Genomic DNA, 20,455 nt, shown 5'->3' with positions numbered 1-20,455 from the left:
GGGGCCAACCAGCCCTCACCACCAGCGCGCCCGCACCGCCAACGAGCAAACGGGGGCAGGGAAAGGTGCGGTGCCCAGAGACCCAGAGAGGACCCTGACCCATGCCCTGTGGTGGGGGCAGCCTGGTCACTGGAGCATCCTGGCAGCATCCTGGCCTCCAGAGCCCCTGGCTGAGCACACCTGCCCTGGCACTGGCAGCTCGTTACTCGCCATCTCCACTGACCCTGGTCCCCAACCGGGGACAGCACCCAGTGCCTCTAAGCAGGGAGTGGCCTGTGACTCAGCTCTGGCCAACGTGACCCCAGCGGAAATCACACAACAACTTCTGGGACGAGACTTTCCCCGTGGCCTTTTCTCCTGCCAGGCGATCGTGAAGACCATCCCTGGCGCTTCAACATCCACGCTGGACCGGGAGGCATGCGGGGACCAGAAGCCATGCTGGGTGGGCAGAGCGCAGGCGCCTGCAGCCACACGGCAGCTTCTCCCAGCGCCGGCCCGCCTGGCTCCCGGGCTTTCCAAACACCGTTTGCTCTCGGTGAAGCTGTCCTGTTTTTCACAGTTGATCAAATCACAGATCACAGAGGCAGAGGCGGGACAGTGCGTGGGGCTCTCCTCAGGCAGGTCCTTTCATCTCAGCCCAGCCCCTCCATGCCACAGCAGGGCGGCGACAGAAGCCTTGGGGTGCCCCTGGCCCCTCTGTGCAAGGGGGACACGCAGGGCCCACGGGGGAAGGCAGGTGTGCAGAAGGCCAAGTCCGGGGTGGACGGCGGACACAGCGCCCTTGGCAGCCTCCAGGCTCACGTGGGGCACATCTCCGACCGCACCACACCCAGGAGAGCTCCGTGCTCCGCTCGCTGAAGCAGGGCCGTGTCCACCAAGGGGAAGAGGCAAAGTACCGGGCGTTCCCTGGAGCCTGTGTCCTGGGAGGCGGACTAAGCCCGTGTTGGGCAGGTCACTGCGCAGCACGTCTCCGCTGAGCAGAGGGCATGGGCGGGGGGGCTCCTGTGCCAAGGCTGGGGAGTGACTCTCTCTAAACTACCAGCGGGCACCCCTGACACAAGCGAGCTGAGCAGAGACCCCGCTACAAGCAGCAGGGCCAGCCTCAGGCCTCGGCCACGCCCCTCTGTCACGGCCTCGGCCACGCCCCTCTGTCAAGGCCTCAGCCACGCCCCTCTCACGGCCTCAGCCACGCCCCTCTGTCACGGCCTCAGCCACGTCCCTGTCACAGCCTCGGCCACGCCCCTCTGTCACGGCCTCGGCTCCACAGGGCGCCCACTGGGTACTCACACACTGGCAGAGCTCACAGATGAGAAATGCCCCTAGGGTGGCCTCCTCGTGGTTGTCCTGGATGTCCACATTGACCACGTGCACAGGCTGGCAGGTCTCCTGTTCTCTGGAATTCAGATCTGATTGGGACAAGGTGACACAGACGTCAGAGGCTCCAGAACCAGGGAACAGGCAGTCAATGTGGCTGAGTCCCTGGCTCTGCCGGCCCCTGGCCCAGCCCAGCCCCAGTGGTTTCTGGACTCTGCAGATTGGGGAGCACAAAGACTGAGCCTCAAACCGAAAGCAGCTGATGGTTCGAGGAAACCTCAGCAAATCTCCGACTCAGCAAAAGCTGGTCTGGGACTCCCCACCCACCAGCCAGTCCTGGAGTGAAGCGCAGCTGGCATTGCAGCCCTTCCCCGCCATTAAAGACCAGCCCTCCCTGCTCCACGCCAGCTCGAGGGTCGACCCACGTGAAAAATGGACCCCATGCGGTGGCTCTCGCCTGTGATCCCAGCACTTTGGGAGGCCAAGGCGGGTGGATCACTTGAGGTCAGGAGTTCAAGACCATCCTGGCCAACATGGTGAAACCCTGTCTCTACTAAAAATACAAACATTAGCTGGGTGTGTTGGCTCACACCTGTAGTCCCAGCTATTCGGGAGGCTGAGGCAGGAAAATCACCTGAACCCGGGAAGCGGAGCTTGCAGTGAGCTGAGATCGCGCCACTGCACTCCAGCCTGGGTGACAGAGCAAGACTCTGTCTCAAAAAAAAAAAAAACACCGGCCGGGCGCGGTGGCTCAAGCCTGTAATCCCAGCACTTTGGGAGGCCGAGACGGGCGGATCACGAGGTCAGGAGATCGAGACCATCCTGGCTAACACGGTGAAACCCCGTCTCCACTAAAAAAATACAAAAAAAAAAAAATTAGCCGGGCGTGGTGGCGGCGCCTGTAGTCCCAGCTACTCGGGAGGCTGAGGCAGGAGAATGGCGGGAACCCGGGAGGCGGAGCTTGCACTGAGCCGAGATCACGCCACTGCACTCCAGCCTGGGAGACAGAGCGAGACTCCGCCTCAAAAAAAAAAAAACAAACAAACAAACAAAAAAAACACCAAACAAAAAACAGGCCCCTCAAGCCCATGAAAGGCCGCAGCCAGCACACGCGTGGTCAGTGACCAGCGGCCCTGCCTGCCTCCCAGGGTGTTTTGCACACAGGTCTGGCCCCGCCCCCGCCGCTCTAGATGGGCTGTGCTGGTCAGGGTGGGGCCCTGCAGGCATCCCCAGACCCTGTGAGAGCTGCTGGGGCCCAGCCCAGCACAGCCACCTCCTCACCTTCCACCACCTGGTCATATACTCTCTCTTCGCAAGTGAGGATCAGATCAAACAGGTCTTTGCAGTTCTGGAACCTTTCTGGTCGGGGCTTGATTCTCTTATTTCTGTCCAGCATATGTAAAATCCCATTCTGTGTATAGCTACACATGGGAGTTAAGGAATGTCAGAGAAAAGGCATCTGTACAAGTGCCTGTGTCCTCGACACCCAGCCCCTTCCCTGCCCCACAGCAGGGGCAGCTGGGACGCAGGCCTGGACAGCTGTAGGGGGTGAGCCATGCCCTGGTGAGCCAGGGGCCTCACTGTCCTAGCAGGTCGCACAGAAAACAAAGCGGGCGACGGCAGGCGCTTGCTCCTCGCTGAGCCCCAACTCTGCAAAAAGACCCAAGGCCTGCAGGACGCCCCCATCCCTCCCCCCAGCATCTGAAGCCATCTTCCCAGACCTCTTCCCTTGCCGCTGGCGGGGCCCGAGCTGCCCTTGGCCTCAGTCACTGTGTGTCCGCAGGCGGATCCTCCTTCCGCCCTCTGCTCCCAGGCAGTGATGCTGGCTCTGAAACCTCCGCCCTCAGCACAGGCAAAGCAAACCCAGAAACCAAGTCCCAAGTCTAGCTCAGCCACAAGTCAGGAACACTGGAAACCCAAAGAAAGGAAGCTTCAGGCCGGGCCGGCGGCTCACACTTGTGATCCCAGCACTTTGGGAGGCCGAGGTGGGCGGATCACCTGAGGTCGAGGAGTTCGAGACCAGCCTGGCCAACATGGAGAAACGCCGTCTCTACTAAAAATACAAAGATTAGACAGACGTGGTGACACATGCCTGTAATCCCGGCTACTCGGGAGGCTGAGGTTGCAGTGAGCCAAGATTGTGACACTGTACTCCAGCCTGGGTAACAGAGCAAGACTCTGTCTCAAAAAGAAAAAGAAATGAAGCTTCAGCAGCAATCGGGCTGGAAAACACTGATACAAAGACCAACAGGGCAAGACAGTCGAGGAGGGAGGTGCCATAGCCTCACTGCCTACAGGACGGTGGAGGGCAGGATGAGGCCTGAAGGCACTCGGCATCCAGCCCAGCTGAAAGGGGGCCTTGGGCGAACGCTGACCACACACAGGCCCCAGCAGTCCCAGGAAGGGGCCACAGGAGCCTCTGGGGTCCTCAGGGTGGAGCACCCTCCCACCATTCACAGTGGCCATGCCTGGCCTCAGGGGTTCCCAAGGAAAGGGGCTCACTGCCCCAAAAAGAGAGACTGGGTCCCCAAAGATGAGCTCCGTGGTCTGCGCCATTCCAGGTGGTCGGGGACAAGCAACCACTTTCAGAGAAACAGCCTGGCTGACTCAGGAATTCCGAGTGAACTCAACGGCCTTCGCCTTCCTGGGCAGCAAAAACAGTTTCTGTGATACACTGAAGGGGTTGATCTAAGGTTTAACTTGAAAAGGCATCTGACCCTGAGCTGCATCCTTGGTTCCTGTCACTGTCAGCAATGTGGAAGTGACCCACCCCCGACGTGCACATCGGGGTCCCACCCAGCCCTGATGTGCGTCTCTTCCTGCACATCGGGGTCCCACCTGTGTCCCTGAGGCCCCTGGAAGCAGTTACGACACCCAGGTCCATCTCTGGGGAACTTAGTCCTTTAGCCGCTGAGAATCAAAGTCTGCAGAAAGAAGAGCTCGAGGCCGGGCACGGTGGCTCAAGCCTGTAATCCCAGCACACTGAGAGGCCAAGGTAGATGGATTACCTGAGGTCCAGGAGTTCGAGACCAGCCTGGCCAATATGGTGAAACCCCATCTTTACTAAAAATACAAAAATTAGGCCAGTGGGGTTGCACACACCTGTAATCTCAGCCACAGCTACTTGGGAGGCTGAGGCATGAGAATTGCTTGAACCTGAGCAGTGGAGGTTGCAGTGAGCCGAGATCACACCGACTGCACTCCAGCCTGGACGACCGAGTGAGACTCCCTGTGGAAAACAACAACAACAACAACAAAAAAGCCCGGACGCAGTGGTCACGCCTGTGATCCCAGCACTTTGGGAAGCCGAGGCGGGTGAATCACCTGAGGTCAGGAGGTTGAGACCAGCCTGGCCAATATGGTAAAACCCCGTCTCTACCAAAAGTACAAAATTAGCCGGGCGTGGTGGCACGCACCTGTAATCCCAGCTACTCAGGAGGCTAAGGCAGGAGAAGCTTGAACCTGGGAGGCAGAACTTGCAGTGAGCTGAGATCATGACACTGTACTCCAGCCTCGGCAACAAGAACAAGAACCATGAGCTCACAGGGACACGAGGTCCCACCTGAACTCCAGCAGCAAACCCACGGGGCCAGTGAGTGCCCACAAGGCAAAGGCTCAGAGCAAGGCGGGAGGGCAGGAGCCGCTGGCGGGCGAGGCGGGGCCTTCAATAGACGGGCTCAGGGCCACGGGGAGGCTGAGCAGGTTCCGGGCCTGCGTGTGAGAGCCTGCTCTTCAAGTCATGGGAAATCCTTTCTGAAGGAAGAACCTAAGTACTGCCGGGCGGGAGGAAGGGGAGAGAGGCGACATGAGAACGGAAACCTGTCCCATCTTCCCGACGACACCTGCACCACCCAGGCCCCGCAGAAGGAGTCCCACTGACGCAAAGCGTTCAACAGTGAACCCACAAAGGAAGAAACGAAGGACTCAGCCCGGGCCGAAGGCAGCACCAGGCTGAGGGCCTGACCCACACTAGGGCCCCAACTGGCCATGGGGGCCTGAAATTTACCCAGAAAAGTGGGCCAAGAGAGGGTCCAGGGCAGGGCAGGCGAAGAGGACCTGCTATGCCTAGAATCAGCCGCCCCCGCTGGACACTTGGCCTGAACACCTGACCCTGCACCGTCCCTGCAGCTTCAGGGACCACGTTCAGTAAAGGAGGGCGACGCTCAAAGGCCATGAAACAGAGGCACACAGGAGCCTCGGCTGAAGTTAACATACATCTAAGAAATAAACTCCCAGCTGGGCACAGTGGCTCACACCTGTAATCACGGCACTTTGGGAGGCTGAGGCAGGTGGATCACAAGGTCAAGAGTTCAAGACCAGCCTGGCCAATATGGTGAAACCCCGTCTCTATCAAAAATAAAAAATTAGCCGGGCGTGGTGGCAGGCGCCTTAGTCCCAGCTACTCTGGAGGCCGAGGCAGGAGAATCGCACCCCTGCACTCCGGCCTGGGCGACAGGAGCAAGACTCTGACTCAAAAAAAAAAAAAGACGCCGGGCGTGGTGGCTCAAGCCTGTAATCCCAGCACTTTGGGAGGCCGAGGCGGGTGGATCACGAGGTCAGGAGATCGAGACCATCCTGGCTAACCCGGTGAAACCCCGTCTCTACTAAAAAATACAAAAAACTAGCCGGGCAACATGGTGGGCACCTGTAGTCCCAGCTACACGGGAGGCTGAGGCAGGAGAATGGCGCAAACCCGGGAGGCAGAGCTTGCAGTGAGCTGAGATCCGGCCACTGCACTCCAGCCTTGGCGACACAGCAAGATTCCGTCTCAAAAAAAAAAAAAAAGAAGAAAGAAAGATAATCCCAGCACTTTGGGAGGCTGAGGCAGGCGGATCACGAGGTCAGGAGATCGAGACCATCCTTTCTAACACGGTGAAACCCCGTCTCTACTAAAAATACAAAAAAAAACTAGCCGGGCACGGTGGTGGGCGCCTGTGGTCCCAGCTACTCGGGAGGCTGAGGCAGGAGAATGGCGTAAACCCGGGAGGCGGAGCTTGCAGTGAGCTGAGATGGCGCCACCGCCCTCCAGCCTGGGCAACAGAGCGAGACTCCGTCTCAAAAAAAAAAAAAAAAAGAAAGAAACTCTCAGGGATGGGCCAAGAAAACTGTCCGGAAGCGAGATGTGGCAGCCACGGTGGGGGTTCCTGGGGGCGGGGGGTGCAGTGGGCAGGCCCCTCCTCTGCCCTGGCTTCCACGTGGACCGCGGTGAGAAAGGACAAGCGGCCACACACAGGGGCGGCTCTGCTCACCCAGCCAGGGCTGCGGCCTCCCACTCACCCCGGAGGCCTCTGGACGGTGGTGGAGACAGAAGCTGGCCCATCAAACCCTTGAGTGAGATTCCCGTGGGTAGAGTGTGTGTGGCCAATGCCAAGGGGCCACCAGCCAGCGTGAGCAACGTCCTGGCCCTCCCTGCCCCGGTGGTGTCACTCCCGCCCCAACGTGATGTCTGGAACCCTCCCCCGGTGTGTGGCTGCACAGTCTCCCGAGTCTGGGGATGGGAGAACAAGGCTTGTGCTAGAGACCTTGGGTTGTGACGCACACCTGTGGTCCCAGCTACTCGGGAGGCCAAGGCAGGAGGATCCCTTGAATCCAGGAAGGACCCAGAGAGATCTGGAATATTGTCTCACGCAACAGAAAGTGTCCTCAATACCGAATTGCGTTAAAATTCTGCAGGGGACTAACGATCAGAGAAACAAACTAAGCTTCCTGTCCATACAGAGCAACAGAATAAATCCTGCCTCTACAAAAAATAAAAAATTACCAGCCTGGCCACCATGGGGAAACCTCATTTCTACTAAAAATACAAAAATTAGCTGGGCATGATGGTGCGCACCTGTAATTCCAGCTATTCGAGAGGCTGAGGCAGGAGAATGACTTGAACCGGGGAGGCAGAGGTTGCAGTGAGTAGAGATTGTGCCACTGCGCTCCAGCCTGGGTGACAGAGCAAGACTCTCAGAAAAAAAAATAAATAAAAAATCAAAATAAAAATTTAGCCAGTGTGGGCCATAAGCCTGTAATGCCAGCTAATAGGGAGGCTGAGGTGAGAGGATCACTTGAGCCTAAGAGGTTGAGGCTACAGTGAGCAGACATCATGCCACTGCACTCTAGCGTAAAAAAAAAACAACAGAGAACCTATCTGAAAAAAAAAAAAAAAAAAGAAACAAGAAAAGGCTGCAGCCAGGCATGATGGCTCACACAATCCCAGCGATTTGGGAGGCAGAGGCAGACGGCTTATCTGAGGTCAGGAGTTCGAGACCAGCCTGGCCAATATGGCAAAACCCTGACTCTACCAATAAAGTACAAAAATTATGGCCGGGTGCGGCGGCTCACGCCTGTAATCCCAGCACTTTGGGAGGCCAAGGCGGGTGGATCACAAGGTCAGGAGATCGAGACCATCCTGGCTAACGTGGTGAAATCCCGTCTGTACTAAAAATACAAAAAAATTAGCCGAGTGTGGTGGCGGCGCCTGTAGTCCCAGCTACTCAGGAGGCTGAGCAGGAGAACAGCTTGGACCCGGGAGGCGGAGGTTTCGGTGAGTCGAGATTGTACCATTATACTACAGCCTGGGTGACAAGAGCAAGACTCTGTCTCAAAAAAAAAAAAAAAAAAAAGATGGAGAAACCCTGTCTTCTCTACTAAAAATACAAAAGTTAGCCAGGCGTGGTGGCGGACACCTATGATTCCAGCTACTCCGGAGGCTGAGGCACGAGAATCACTTGAACCTTGAACCCAGGAGGTGGCGACTGCCAGGAGCCAAGATCACATCACTACACTCCAGCCTCAGAGAGCGAGTGTCTCAAAAAATAAAAATAAAAATTTTATATATATATATATATATATATATTTAAAAAATCATGGCATCCAAGACAAGTCCACATGGCACCCAACCTGCAAACAACTCCCGCCATCCTCCACGCCAGCCCGGGGGGCAGCTGGTGCCTCAGAAGGGCCACTCTTCAGGGTTCTTCGCAGTGTGTTATCCTGAATGTCTGCTCTTTTCTTTTGAGTTGAGGCACGTTTGTTCAGGTTTAATTCAGGCAATTTTCAGCTGACATGCGTTTAACCCTAACCATGACTTTCTTGGTTAAGTCTAATGCTTTTGACCCTCCATCAATTCCCAGACACCAGTGGACACCACAGGCCCTTTGCCAGCACTCAGAGAATCAGTGCCTGGGCCCTTGCCTCTCCCCAGACCCACAGGACTTTGAGCCCCGGGCCCCGGGCTGCTGGCACCCCTCAAGTGCCTGCCAGGGATGGTCCCGGGCCCAGGGAGTCGGGACAAGGCAGTGATCTCGCCTAGCTGAGCCTCAGCACTGTTCTGCTGTGGAAGATGGAGGGAGGGCGGAGGTTTAGCAAAGTACCACACCAGGGAGGACAAGCCTGCCGGAGCCAGGGATGGTGAGGGCAGGGCAGGACGCCGCACCACGGATGGCGCTGGCTGGAAGACCTGGTGGTTCCACAGACCGGCGCTGGCCGGAAGGCCTGGTGGTTCACCAGCGGGAAGGCTGCACCCACCAACCCTCCACTGAACCATCACCCACCACACACCCTCGCCTCCCTGCTGGGCTGGGTGCACAGACCCTTGGGGCATCTCATGGTCTAGGAACTCCTCTTAAGCTGGGCTGAGTTTGGCCCACATTTCTGCTGTGGACACATCCATCACCAAGACAGCTCCCGTCCTGCCAGCGCCCCCAGGTTGCCAGGCCCTCACCAGCCCCTACAGGGCAGAGCGGGCCTGGCTGCTTCCCCAGGCCAGCTGCACGGGGACCTTCCACGTGGGTTAAATGTCCACACCCCAGGCAAAGCCTGAAGCACACACTGGATCCGGACGGACACGTGCTCCCTGAGGGCAGAAACAAGACTGCATGCAGTCCCTGCCGTGGAGAAGCCGCACACGCCTCCCAGGGGCTGCAGGAAGTACAAATAGCACCACTGGTAGGAACGAAAACACGGGAACGAAAACTAGAAAAACAAGCCCCACAGGAGACACTCAGTGTGTGGCCTGCCAGGCACAGGGAGGACCCCAGAGGCCACAGAGGGAACAGCAGCAGGGTGAGGCCCTGAGCAGACGCGCTGGGCAGTTTCTCCCCAAATCACAGCCCCCAAGCTGCTTTTGTTGTGCTAAAACCAGCAAAAAATGAATTGCGAAGTACAAAGTCAATCTCACTTGCAATCAAATCTATCTACGTGTGTGTGCCAGCTGCACCAAATGCGACCTGCACACTCAGGTTTCCCGGAGCCCATCCCCGCTGGTCAGGGAGGGGAGCCTGGCCGCTGCTGAGCCCATTCCCGCTGGTCAGGGAGGGGAGCCTGGTCGCTGCTGAGCTGGGCGCTGCTTCCTGAGCTCCCATCCTGCCCGCCAGCCTTTCTTGACCAGGGTCCCAATTCGTGGACACCAATGGCCCAACCTATCTCTGCCCCAAACCCACGTGAGACACAGCACCCATGTCCAGGGACATCCTGAACGTTTTGCCCATTGTCACATCACCCTGAGGGCCTGAGGGAGGGTGGCAGGGCCCGAGGCCTGTGCTCACCCCACACAGGTAGGGCCACTCCGAGCCACCCCAGTGACTCAGATCCTGTCCATAAAGCAACACAGCACAGGAAAGTCAGCCCCTAAACTCATCAGGAACCTTCCAACTCAGGGGATCCCCAAGCAGGCACCCCCACATCTTCCACTAATGTATCAGCAACTCCCCTGGAAACCGAGTATGAGGCTGACCAGCGCTCCGACCTGGCACACTGCCACGAGTGGGCAGCAGCAGATGCTCTGGAGGGTGCCGGCTGCGCCAGGGCAGGCCACCTCACGCTGGCCATGTGGACGCGGGGCCACAGATGGCTCTAATCCCTCAACGGCACATGCACGGGGAGCTGAGGTCACTTCAAGAGGCCCTGGGAAAACCAGAGAACTAGGCTGTCCCATTTTCTCAAAGGAAACCACTCCCCACAAACTGGCACTTACGGAAGTGAGGCTCTGCAGTTTCTGTGACGGCCCCTGTGCGGCCTCCTCCTCAGGGCCGGGAGGTGCTGGCAACTGAGGTGAAACGTCAGGGAGCAGGAACCTGCCTGGGACCCCCTTCGATTTTGGGGCCTCCTGAAAAATGATCTGGTGTGACTGACAGCACCTTCTACCAGGGTCTTGGTGCCCCACGCCCAGAGGGTGCTTCCTCCTGAGCCCCCAGCTCAGTGCCCGAGCTCCAGGGCAGGGCCATCTGCCTGCAAGTGACCACTGTCCATGGCCCTCAGGACAGCGTCTCCTGCCTGAACTCTTTGTCAACCTGAGGAGGAAGCCCCACAGATGGCATCGCCACACACCGTTCTCATCAGACTGAGGCTTAGTAGACTCAGAGGTAACAAAAATGGTGGACTGGTCAGGCGCGGAGGCTCACTCCTGTAATCCCAGCACTTTGGGAGGCCGAGGCGGGTGGATCACTTGAGGTCAGGAGTTTGAGAACAGCCTGGTCAATATGGCGAAACCCCGTCTCTACTAAAAATACAAAACTTAGCCAGAAATGGTAGTTAATGCCTGTAATCCCAGCTACTTGGGAGGCTGAAGCAGGAGAATCGTTTGAACCCAGGAGGTGGAGGCTGCAGTGAGTCAAGATCGCGCCACTGCACTCCAGCCTGGGTGACAAGAGCGAAACTCGTCAGGAGATCGAGACCATCCTGGCTAACACGGTGAAACCCCGTCTCTACTAAGAAAAATACAAAAAATTAGCCGGGCGTGGTGGCGGGCGCCTGTAATCCCAGCTACTCGGGAGGCCGAGGCAGGAGAATGGCGTGAACCTGGGAGGCGGAGTTTGCAGTGAGCCAAGATCACACCACTGCACTCCAGCCTGGGCGACAGAGCAAGACTCCATCTCAAAAAAAAAAAAAAAAAAAAAAAAAATTACTTACTTTTTAAAGTTGTCAAGAAAAAGTTCTTAAATTGTGAATTATTCTCCAACACAAAACCAGACTAAACCTGAAACACTCTAGTTGGAGGAAAGCCGATCTTTGCACTATGGCCCCATGGGGTCTGCAGCTTCACTCTGGACAGAAACCCTGGATCTTTAACTGCAGCCTCACCCTCAGCACTGCTGTCAGCCGAGAAGGGTCTCCGGCTCGGCCTCTCTGTGCCCCCTCAGTAGAAAGAACATAAGGGATTTCTTATCTCTACCCCAGGACGTTCCAGTTATTTAGTTATTATTAAAAAATAGTAATACAGTGGTCGTTTTACCAGGAAATTCAGCTTCGGAAGACAACCTTTTAAAAAAAAAAAGTTGTCGGCCGGACACAGTGGCTCATGAGGTCAGGAGATCAAGACCATCCTGGCTAACATGTTGAAACCCGTCTCTACTAAAAATACAAAAAATTAGCCAGGTGTGGCCGGGCGCGCTGGCTCATGCCTGTAATCCCAGCGCTTTGGGAGGCCGAGGCCAGTGGATCGTGAGATCAGGAGATTGAGACCATCCTGGCTAACATGATGAAACCCTGTCTCTACTAAACATACAAAAAAAAAAAAAAAAAAATTAGCCAGCGTGGTGGCGGGCGCCTGTAGTCCCAGCTACTCAGGAGGCTGATGAGGAAGAATGGCGTGAACCTGGGAGGCGGTGCTGGCAGTGAGCCGAGACCACGCCACTGCACTCCAGCCTGGGGACATGGCGAGACTCCGTCTCTGTCGGATGCACTGGAGCAGGCCCCGTCTGAAGGACGCCGGCAGCGTGACATTCTCCTAACAATGCAGCTGAACTATCTACTGAAAAACGGAGGATAAAGACCCCATCCAGAGGCCAGTGGTCACTATGGGCTGTTGCCGGGAGGGTAAAGACCCCATCCAGAGGCCAGTGGTCACTACGGACTGTCGCCGGGAGGGTAAAGACCCCATCCAGAGGCCAGTGGTCACTACGGACTGTCGCTGGGAGGGTAAAGACCCCATCCAGAGGCCAGTGGTCACTACGGACTGTCGCCGGGAGGGTAAAGACCCCACCCAGAGGTCAGTGGTCACTATGGACTGTCCCCGGCAGGGATCCTCCTGGGGACCACCAGGCTATGTCAGTGGTGAGAACTCAGCAGGTCTGGGGGACGTGAGGTGGCCACGGAGACCACAGATCAGCGGCCAGGGGCTCTGAAGAGAAATGAGGAGGAGGTGCAGCCCCAGGGAGAGGAGCGGGTCTGAGATTCACCATCAGCAAAAAGCGAAGCTGAGCACGAGGCAGATCGGGACCACTCAGGGGTCCCCACGAGCCCTCGCCGCCCATCCACACCCATATGACGTGGCTGCTCTTGGGATAAACCATCCAGGACCCCGAGGTGCCAGGACATACCAGGAAACGCCCCAAACACAGCTCGGTACAGCTTTTCTTTACCAACATTTTCTCCTTTCACTCCTTAGGGGCCTTAGTGGGACCAGAGCATCCCGGGGAGTTAGAATGAGCGCAGCCACCCCCAGCTGCCCATCCCACAGGAGAGCCCAGAGAGGCCGGGGCCACACTGCCCTGCTATTAGGCCCAGGCCCCCTCGGAGTCATGGGGGACGTGAAAGGGTACCCACAGGCACTGCCATGCCAGTGTGGCTGGCACCAGGGACCACACACTGTCCCACCATGGCCTGAAGAAAAGCCACGTCGGGTGCAGCATGCTGGCCACAGGCACTGGGCCATCAGAACAAGAGCCACGGCTAGCCCAGCACCATCTTGGGTCAGCTGCTGCCGGCGCCAGCCCCACGCACCCCCAACCACCGCCCTCAGCCTCTCCTTTGCAAACCGTGGCTGGTAGCAGAGGCTTCCTTGACATCAAGTCTCCCGAAGGTGTTCCTTGCTCCGTGGAAGCCTTGGTCCTTCCCCGGAAGGCCACACCATCTTCCCTGCACGTATGACTCCTCCCAGAGCACGCCAAGTGCTGCTGCCCCGACAGACACACCCACCGGGGGGATGGGACACACAGGAACATGCAGAACCCGACAGCCGTGCCCCTGCCACAGACACAGAAGACTCCCCACATCAGAGGGGAGGGCAGAGGTATCAAAGGTCAGGTTAGAGCTGGGTCAATCGGTTTCCATGGCAAAACACAAAGCACCGCCACAGGAGGCTCCGGTCTCTGCGGTCCTGGTGCGTGGCAGGGATGAGACAGCCTTGGCGGTGCTGGTGGAGCTCCCGGGAGCCTCGCTCCAGGGAGGACAGAGCTGCAGCTCAGCACAGTGACTGCCCAGGGCGCTGACCCAGATGCCAACAGCCTCGGCAGCGGCACCTCGGCCAAGAAAGGAAGAACCAGTGCTGCAGGGCCAGGCAGCGGCTGTGGCATGCCCGTCTGGAGGGAGCATCGTGCATGTGGGTGACAAGAACACCCAAGCGTGCCACACGTGTGGACAGCAGCTCCGAACGCAGGATGGGGTGAGACAGGCAGGTGAACCGACCACGGCTGTGCAGAGCGCTATGCTCTGGGACCCCTGAATGCACTGGGATCCACTCACCACCCTACGTCACAAGCTTGCCAGCTACTGCTTCCACATCAGCGTATCCAGAAATACATTTGGGCTGGGCACAGTGGCTCATACCTGTAATCCCAGCATTCTGGGAGGCCAAGGCAGGCAGACTGCTTGAGCTCAGGAGTCCAAGACCAGCCTGGGCAACATGGTGAAACCTTTCTACTAAAAATGAAAAAATCAGGGCCGGACGCGGTGGCTCACGCCTGCAATCCCAGCACTTTGGGAAGCCAAGGTGGGTGGATCACGAGGTCAGGAGATCGAGACCATCCTGGCTAACACGGTGAAACCCCATCTCTACTAAAAATACAAAAAAAATTAGCCGGGGGCGGTGGCGGGCGCTTGTAGTCCCAGCTACTGGGGAGGCTGAGGCAGGAGAATGGCGTGAACCCAGGAGGCGGAGTTTGTAGTGAGCCAAGATCGCGCCACTGCACTCCAGCCTGGGCAATAGAGCTAGACTCCATCTCAAAAAAAATAAATAAATCAGGCCAGGCGTAGTGGCTCATGCCTGCAGTCCCAGCTACTCAGGAGGCTGAGGCGGGAGGACTGTTTGAGCCCAGGGACATGAGGCTACAGGGAGCCATGATGGTGCCACTGAACTCCAGCGTCAAAGACAGAGCAAGACCCTGTCTCAAAAAAATAAATTCACTTGAGGCCAGGCGTGGTGGCTCACTCCCGTAATCCCAGCACTATGGGAGACCAAGGCAGGTGGATCACTTGAGGCCAGGAATTTGAGACCAGCCTGGCCAACATGGCAAAACCCCATCTCTACGAAAAATATAAAAAGTTTGGCCGGGCACGGCGGCTCACGCCTGTAATCTCAGCACTTTGGGAGGCCAAAGCGGACAGATCACAAGGTCAGGAGATGGAGACCATCCTGGCTCACACAGCTAAACTCTGCCTTTACTAAAAATACAAAGAATTAGCCAGGCCTGGTGGCATGTGCCTGTAGTCCCAGCTACTCAGGAGGTTGAGGCAGGAGAATCACTTGAACATGGTGAAACCCGTCTACTAAAACTACAAAAAATTAGCCAGACATGGTGGCAGGTGCCTGTAATCCCAGCTACCGGGGGAGGCTGAGGCAGGAGAATCACCTAAACCCGGGAAGCGGAGCTTGCAGTGAGCTGAGACCACACCATTGCACTCTAGCCTGGGCAAAAACTGTCTCAAGAAAAAAAAAAAATTCATTTTGATAGAGAATGCTTTTTGGCAAACCACAGAGGCTGCACAAACAGAACTCAGCAACCCCCGGAAAAGGTCTCATGGCGGATTATCTCCGGAGCTGCTGGGCACCCAACTGTAACCACAGCCTCAACGCAGAGCCACGCAAGGCTAAGGCCAGCTCTGGGGGGTCCACCACGGCCTTGCGTCTGCAGCCACCACGAAACCACTTTGCAAACAGCATCTCACCTGCTGCAGACTAGTGAAAACTCACAGGCTTGTGGGTCCGGACCCCGGGCTAGCTCTTGAAGATGACGGCACAGCACAGCTCTACTCTGTCCAGACCCTCAAGTGACCACCAGCGACTACCTCAGCCAATCAGCTCCATTCTACCTCTGCCGTCTCTGATGAGCAGAGCAGGCCAGTATCTCTGGCCTTACCTGAAATATCTTAAGGCCGTAATTTACATTTTAGCATGAATGCTTTTTTTTTTTTTTTTTGAGAGAGAGTCTCGCTCTGTCGCCCAGGCTGTAATGCAGTGGCGAGATCTCGGCTCACTGCAAGCTCTGCCTCCTGGGTTCACGCCATTCTCCTGCCTCAGCCTCCCAAGTAGCTGGGACTACAGGCACCCGCCACCACGCCCAGCTAATTTTTAATATTTTTTTCTTTAGTAGAGACGGGATTTCACCATGTTAGCCAGGATCCTCTTGATCTCCTGACCTTGTGATTCACCCGCCTCGGCCTCCCAAAGTGCTGGGATTACAGGCGTGAGCCACTGCGCCCGGCCGGCATGAATGTTTTTTTAAAACCCAAGATCAGAGTTTCTCTGGGAATCGGTGTCTAGCTTAGGAACACATTCGTTTGACAAATACCTTCCCAAAAATGATTTTAAAACACAGCTGCTGTCTATAATCCTAGCTACTCGGGAGGCTGAGGCAGGAGAATCATTTGAACCTGGGAGGTGAAGGTTGCAGTGAGCCGAGATCACGCCACTGCACTCCAACCCGAGCGACAGTGCAAGACTCAAAAAATAAAATAAAGGCCAGGCGCAGTGGCTCACGCCTGTAATCCCAGCACTTTGGTAGGCTGAGGCGAATGGATCACAAGGTCAGGAGATCAAGACCATCCTGGCTAACACAGTGAAACCCCATCTCTACTAAAAATACAAAAAAAAATTAGCTGGGCATGCTGGCAAGCGCCTGTAGTTCCAGCTACTCCGAGGCTGAGGCAGGAGAATGGCATGAATACGGGAGGTGGAGCTTGCAGTGAGCCGAGATCATGCCACTGCACTCCAGCCTAGGTGACAGAGTAAGACTCTGTCTCAAAAAAAAAAAAAAGATCATTTCTGGGCTGGGCATGGTAGCTCACACCTGTAATCCCAGCACTTTGGGAGGCCAAGACAGGCAGATCACATGAGGTCAGGAGTTGGAGGCCAGTCTAGGCAACATAGCAAGACTCCATCTCTACAAAAAATACAAAGGAGCCAGGAGTCTCAGCTACTCAGGAAACTGAGGCAGGAGGATCACTTTAGCCCGAGGGGCTTCACCATTGGAGTTGGTGCAGGCTGCAGTTGGAGTGCACACCATTGCACTCCAACTCCAGCCTGGGCAAGACAGCAAGACTGTCTCTTTTTAAAAGTTTTGGCGGGACACAGTGGCTCAAGTCTGTAATCCCAGCACTTTGGGAGGCCGAGGCAGGCGGATCACGAGGTTAGATCGAGACCATCCTGGCTAACATGGTGAAACCCTGTCTCCACTAAAAATACAAAAAATCAGCCAGGCGAGGTGGCGGGCGCCTGTAGTCCCAGCTACTCAGGAGGCTGAGGCAGGAGAATGGCGTGAAACCAGGAGGCAGAGCTTGCAGAGAGCGGAGATCGCACCACTGCACTCCAGCCTGGGCGACACAGCGAGAGTCCGTCTCAAAACAGTAAGTAAATAAATAACTAAAGCTTCACATCAGCATTTCCTTTTTGGGAATTATACTATTTATCTGGATTAGCATATACACATGGGGCTGGACACAGTGGCTCACACCTGTAATCTCAAAACTTTGGAAGGCCAAAAAAGGTGGATCACCTGAGGTCAGGAGTTTTGAGACAAGTCTGGCCAACATGGTGAAATCCCATCTCTACTAAAAATACCAAAATTAGGCCGGGCATGGTGGCTCAAGCCTGTAATCCCAGCACTTTGGGAGGCCGAGACGGGCGGATCACGAGGTCAGGAGATCGAGACCATCCTGGCTAACACGGTGAAACCCCGTCTCTACTAAAAAAAAATACAAAAAGCTAGCCGGGCGAGGTGGCGGGCGCCTGTAGTCCCAGCTACTTGGGAGGCTGAGGCAGGAGAATGGCGTAAACCCGGGAGGCGGAGCTTGCAGTGAGCTGAGATCCGGCCACTGCACTCCAGCCTGGGCGACAGAGTGAGACTCCGTCTCAACAACAACAACAAAAAAAACAAAATTAGCCAGGCGTGGTGGTACGCCGCACCTGTAATCCCAGCTACTCAGGAGGCTGAGGAAGGAGAATCGCTTGAACGGGGAGGCAAAGATTGCAGTGAGCCGAGATCATGCCACTGCACTCCAGCAGGGGCGACAGAGTGAGACTCTGTCTCAAAAAAGAAATCTACCAAATTTTACTCTGAGACAAGGAAATGTCCACAGGGAAGTGGGCAGATACAGAAGTTAACCTAAAAGACAATGAATTCAGAGGACGGACATGAACAAATGAGTAATTTAAAACACAGGCCAGGTGCAGTGGCAACCCCTGTAATCCCAGAGCTTTGGGAGGCCAAGGAGAGCTCATCACTTGAGGTCAGGACTAGCCTGGCCAACGTGGCGAAACCCTGTCTCTACTAAAAGTACAAAAATTAGCCAGGCGTGGTGGCACATGCCTGTAACCCCAGCTACTTGGGAGGCTGAGGCAGGAAAATCGCTCGAACCCAGGGGGCGGAGCTTGCAGTGAGTCAAGATCGGGCCACTGCACTGCAGCCTGGGCAAGAGCGCGAGACTCCATCTCAATTAAAAAAAAAAAAAAGCTGCTGGGCATGGCATGGGCCTGTGGTCCCCGCTGCTGGGGACGGTGACGTGGAAGGATCACCTACCTGAGTCTGGGACACCCAGGCTGTAGTGAGCTGCGATAGCACCACTGCGTTCCAGCCTGGGCAACAGAAAGACATCCTGCCTCAAAACCAAATAATAATAACAACAATCCAAACCCCAAACGTAATTAGAAAAAACTCCACAAGAGAAGGACGAACGGTATGCCAGACACAGGCTTGGTCTCTAGCTGCGCAGCCAGACAAGACCCAGGAAATTGTTCGATGCATTTGCGTTTCACAGGAAAAGAGTCACGTTAACATTTAGAGCTACACATTTACTTGCTTTTGAAGACAAGCGGTTTTGCAGTTCGTAACACAAAAAGCTAGTAAACCTTCACTAACTGAAATACACACAAGACGAACTTTCTGTAGGACCCTGCGAGACTCCCACATACTTTCTCATGCGGCTGAATGGGCTGCCCTGAAGCGAGAGGGAGCCTCTCCCTCCTCCTATACCTTCTGGGCCAGCGGCTGTTGCCTGGACCCCCTTACTGAGCTGAGTGACACTTCATTAGGTCAAACTGGCCATTCATTAACTTAGAAACAGAAGTCACTTCTCTTCCCCCCAAAGGCACTCCAAGCAAGCTTGGGATGGCTTAACCAGACTCCTTTCAATCAAAAATGAAAGAATCCCGCAAGAAAGTTCATCTACGGAAAGTGGCGTCAGTGTAAAATGAAAAAAAAAATAGAGAAGACTCTGCACGTGACCCTGGGAGCGAAGCTCAGGCCCCTCAGGACCCCAGGCGTGAAGCTGCTCTACTCCACGTGCCACTGAGGCCGAGCGAGGAAGAGTCACGGCAAAGAAATCTGGGACTGAGAAAGTTCCACGCACACTCCGTGAAAGAACAAAAGGCTGTACATAAACCGGACGGTGTGGAATGGGCGGATCTGTAACACAGGAGGCAGCTATAGGCACTGGGTGGGGAATGGGCAGCAGCAGCTGAAGGCCCTGGGAGACCAAACTGCCTCAAAACCAATTGTGGTGACGGCTGCAACTCCATGAATGTTCTGAAACCCACAGAACTGGACACGCAACTCGGGGAAGTGCATGATTTGTACATTTTATCTCAAAACGATTCTGGATAAAATGGTCAGTCCGTCCAACAAGAGAACCTGCACAGGAGAGTTCCCATTTGTCTACGAAGGTCAGGGGAGCTCAGACCCCCCCCGGTCCATGTATAGATACTACTACTACTATTACTACTACTTGAGACACAGTCTCACTCTGTGGCCTTGGCTGGAGTCCTGGGGCAATCTCAGCTCACTGCAGCCTCTGCCTCCTGGGTTCCAGTGACCCTCCTGCCTCAGCCACCCGAGTAGCTGGGATTACAAGTGTATGCCACCACACCCAGCTACTTTTTGTACTTTTTTTGGAGATAGAGTTTCATTCTTGTTGCCCAGGCTGGAGTGCAATGGCGCAACTTCAGCTCACCGCAACCTCCACCCCCGGGTCAAGCAATCCTCCTGTCTCAGCCTCATGAAGTAGCTAGGACCACAGGGATGCACCACCATGCCTGGCTAATTTTTTATTTTTAGTAGAGACGGGGGGTTTCTCCGTGTTTGTCAGGCGGCTCTCAAACTCTCGACCTTGGGTGATCTGCCCGCCTCAGCCTCCCCAAGTGCTGGGATTACAGGCGTGAGCCACCACACCTGGCTTTTTGTACTTTTAGTAGAGACAGGGTTTACCCTGTTGGCCAGGTTAGTCTCAAACTCCTGAACTCCGGTGATCCACCTGCCTTGGTCTCCCAGCATTGGGATTACAGGTGTAAGCCACTGCAACCAGTCCCATGTATATATACTATTAATTCTCAAAAGGAAATGTCGATACAGGCCAGGTGTGGTGGCTCACACCTGTAATCCCAGCACTTTGGGAGGCCGAGGTGGGCAGATCACGAGGTCAGGAGATTGACACCATCCTGGCTAACACGGTGAAACCCTGTCTCTACTAAAAATACAAAAAACTAGCCGGGCGTGGTGGCGGCGCCTGTAGTCCCAGCTACTCAGGAGGCTGAGGCAGGAGAATGGCGTGAACCCGGGAGGCGGAGCTTGCAGTGAGCGGAGATTGCACCACTGCACTCCAGCCTGGCCGACAGAGCAAGACTGTCTCAAAAAAAAGAAAAAAAGAAAATGTCGATACGAAACTTAAAGACGGTCTTATTCTCTTCCTCAGGCTGGATGGAGTGCAGCGGCGCAATCACAGCTCAATGAAGCCTGCTGGGCTCAAGTGGTCTGCTGCCTCGGCTTTCTGAGTGGCTATGAGACCAGAGGAGTGTCCACCACACCCACTTCAATTCTGTGTTTTTTGTAGAGATGGAGGCTTGCTATGTTGCCCAGGCTGGCCTCTGGCTCCTGGGCTCAAGTGAGCCTCCTGCCTGGGTCTCCCTAGGCTGGGATTGCAGGCGTGGCCCCGCGCAGGGCCTCAT

The 20,455-nt window shown here is 55.8% G+C and overlaps 1 protein-coding gene across 2 annotated transcripts in view; it reads right to left on the bottom strand.

Moving 5' to 3' along the window:
• The window catches only part of SSU72 (SSU72 homolog, RNA polymerase II CTD phosphatase), a 33,914-nt gene that overhangs the window by 830 nt on the left and 12,629 nt on the right, over positions 1 to 20,455 (bottom strand). For both annotated transcript variants that reach the window (XM_074023822.1, XM_005545082.3), the window contains 2 exons: positions 2,596 to 2,735; positions 1,288 to 1,406 (listed from right to left, as the gene is read on the bottom strand). In XM_074023822.1, coding sequence (XP_073879923.1) covers positions 1,288 to 1,406; positions 2,596 to 2,735 — 259 coding nt within the window. The remainder of the gene's footprint in view (positions 1 to 1,287; positions 1,407 to 2,595; positions 2,736 to 20,455) is intronic.

This window comes from Macaca fascicularis, chromosome 1 (genome assembly GCF_037993035.2).
Source record: "Macaca fascicularis isolate 582-1 chromosome 1, T2T-MFA8v1.1".
Classification (NCBI taxonomy): Eukaryota; Metazoa; Chordata; class Mammalia; order Primates; family Cercopithecidae; genus Macaca; species Macaca fascicularis.
The sequence above is the reverse complement of the archived record's forward strand: the minus strand, read 5'-3'. Positions and strand labels throughout refer to the sequence as shown.